The sequence below is a fragment of the Harmonia axyridis genome, chromosome 2 (genome assembly GCF_914767665.1).
Source record: "Harmonia axyridis chromosome 2, icHarAxyr1.1, whole genome shotgun sequence".
Taxonomy (NCBI): Eukaryota; Metazoa; Arthropoda; class Insecta; order Coleoptera; family Coccinellidae; genus Harmonia; species Harmonia axyridis.
This window is the reverse complement of record NC_059502.1, coordinates 38,455,281-38,458,015: the sequence shown is the minus strand read 5'-3', so window position 1 is coordinate 38,458,015 and position 2,735 is coordinate 38,455,281. Positions and strand designations below refer to the sequence as shown.

Genomic DNA, 2,735 nt, shown 5'->3' with positions numbered 1-2,735 from the left:
ATATGTATATAGGCTTAGTCCGGGGAACGGGCCAAACTCCAGGACCGTATTGTACACATGAAAATAATTCAAAAAAACTCATATTTTCTTATACGATTCTCATTTGTTTTTGGGATACAGTGTTATAGAATTTTTTTTCAAGTTTTTCTCTTATAGTATTCACACTTCACAAGACATTCAACTGAAATTTGGCATAAATATTATCATTGATAGTTCACACCATGTGACATGCAAATTTCGATAGCAAATCCACAAAGTGATATTTTCTCTGAACACCCCCATTTTGTCTCAATTTTTCGATTACTGTAGCTGAGCTGATTCCAAAAATGTATCACATGTTGATTCCAATTGGTACAGGGTCGACAAAATAAAATAGTTTTGTGTGCTCATAAAGTAACGCGTAACTTTCTTCATTAGTTAAATTAACAATATTATCAAAAATACTTATTGTCTAGCGCCAATTGGTTTGAATGGATTTTTCAGATTATCAATATTTTTAACAAATTTGAGAATTTCATTAAAATATCAGTTTTCAAAACACGTTCACTATATGCCAATTCTGTTTCATTTGTTAACTGTACATAATAATTTTACAAGATAAATTTTCCCAATATCCTATAATTTTTGGATATCGAAAATGAATGTCGAAAATAATAAGAATTTTTGAATGAATTGATCTAAGGAATCAGTATAATTTGGCAAAAAAGTTTATTTACTAATCTTATAACTTTATTTATTCACTTTTAACATATTAATACACACAGTACAAAAGAATTATATCTAAACATTGAAAAGATTAAACTCTTAGTCTACATCCTGCTTTGCTTTGTAGGCCTGCATTGCTTCTTCATATAACCTTTTGAATTCCTTAGCCTTCGTCTCCCATTTAGATTTATCCTTCAATTCTCTCCATTGTCGTCCTCCTTCCTTGGCTATCTCTGTTACTTTCATATCTGGATTTTTGGACTTAATTTTATTCCTAATTTCGTTCAACCACAACATGAATGCAGTTTGAGGTCTTTTTGGTTTATCCTTGTCTTGAACCTTCTTTCCTTTCTTCATTTTAAAATGTTATTTGATAAAACTTGGATGTACTGAATGTCTTTTATATTAAGTGGTGTTAACAGACGCAGAGCGAAAAGAACGAACGATGTACACTTTTACAGTTAAGAAGCACCAACAACACCCAGTAGTTTGTTACATTTTTAGATTAATAAAAATATTTTAATGAAGTGAAATTCGTTACTAGAATCACCCGGTATAATTTGCCCCAGGTTAGAATTCAACAATTATTTTATTTGACTAACCTAGTATAATCTACCCCAGGTTTAGAATTCAATAATTATTTCACTAGAATCACCCAGTATAATTTGCCTCAGGTTTAGAATTCCATCATTATTCAACCAGTCACTTGAGTAGGTGAAAATAAAATTTCAATCAGGAAAATTCATTTGGAATATTTTCTGATTTATTTATTTCACGAAAATATAACGATGCAATTTAAAATATCAGCCTATGTATAAAAACTTCCAAGCGACACCGCGATAGACATTATCTCTTCAATATGTTTTTTTTTACATGTTGTCGTTTGTTTTTCATAGACACACCGCCGATTTTGAGACTCGAAACTTTTCCCTTCCAACCGACATTACAAGTGAGGTATTTCGGAAAAGGAGAATTATTCTGATCGGTGTCGTCGAAGTAGAAAGATATTTTTCTAGTTACTCCTGTCGGTGTCTACGAGCTAGATATTTTCTGATAGTTATTGAGTGGATTAAGATTGTTTTGTGGTTTTCCTGGAGTTATATTTTAGTTTACAATTTTCTTTTTGAACGTCTGACGTTTTAGTGCAGTAATTTTATAGTTGTGAATTTGACGAAAAGAATTTGAGTTCGTTTGGTGAAGTGAGAAGTTCTTAGGATTGGTAAGACCCGTTTTATTCCTGTCTGTATTACCGGCGACTTTCTTGTGTTCCATCGCTTCTTTCCGAGTGTGATTTATTTCATTTCTTTGATCTTCCTTTCTCAAGTGGAGTTGGTTTGTCAGGTTCCTTATTGCGAGCAACTCTTATTTGGAACTACCAGGCAAAACTCCTTATCTTGGGAAGAGGGGTCGCTTATTTCCAAACTCCGGATCGCTGCGGCCTTTTAGGCTAATTACCCTGTCCGGTCTGACTCAAGTCGTGAATTGGTGGATGCGCCGTGGTGAACCCTGAGTGAAATTTATTCTTTAGATCCAACTTTCTCAAATAGAGTCTGTGTGTCGGATCCCTTATTGTGAGCAACTCTTATTTGGAACTACCAGGCAAAACTCCTCATCTTGGGGAGAGGGGTCGCTAATTTCTGATCTTCGGAGCACTGCAGCCTTTTCATCGAATTACCCTGTTCGGTCTGACTCGAGTCGTGAATTGGCGGATGCGCCGAGGTAAACCCTGAGCGAAATTTATTCCTTGGATCTTTCTTTCTCGAGTGGAGTCAGTCTGTCGGGTTTCTTATTGCGAGCAACGGAGCAACTCTTATTTGGAACCACCACTCAAAACTCCTCATATTGGGGAGAGGGGTCGCTTAATTCCGATCTCCAGATCACAGCAGCCTTTTCGGCGACTCACCCTGTCCGGTCTGACTCGAGTCGTGAATTGGTGGATGCGCCGAGTTATACCCTGAGTGAAATTTATTTCTTTGATATTTCTTGATTTTGATCTCCGTATCACAAACGCATTTTCGACAGAGTATTTT

At 35.5% G+C, this 2,735-nt stretch overlaps 1 protein-coding gene across 1 annotated transcript; it reads right to left on the bottom strand.

Annotated features, from left to right (window-relative positions):
• Window positions 1-707: 707 nt before the first annotated feature.
• LOC123672368 (mobility group protein 1A-like) lies at window positions 708-1,145 on the bottom strand. The gene has a single exon (XM_045606459.1). The coding sequence runs from the start codon at window positions 1,060-1,062 to the stop codon at window positions 805-807; it is 258 nt and encodes an 85-aa protein (XP_045462415.1). The 5' UTR covers window positions 1,063-1,145; the 3' UTR covers window positions 708-804.
• Between the last annotated feature and the right edge of the window lie 1,590 nt (window positions 1,146-2,735).

Coding starts and splice junctions, on each gene's coding strand:
- LOC123672368 (XM_045606459.1), bottom strand. CDS start 1,062: ATGAAGAAAGGAAAGAAGGTTCAAGACAAGGATAAACCAAAAAGACCT.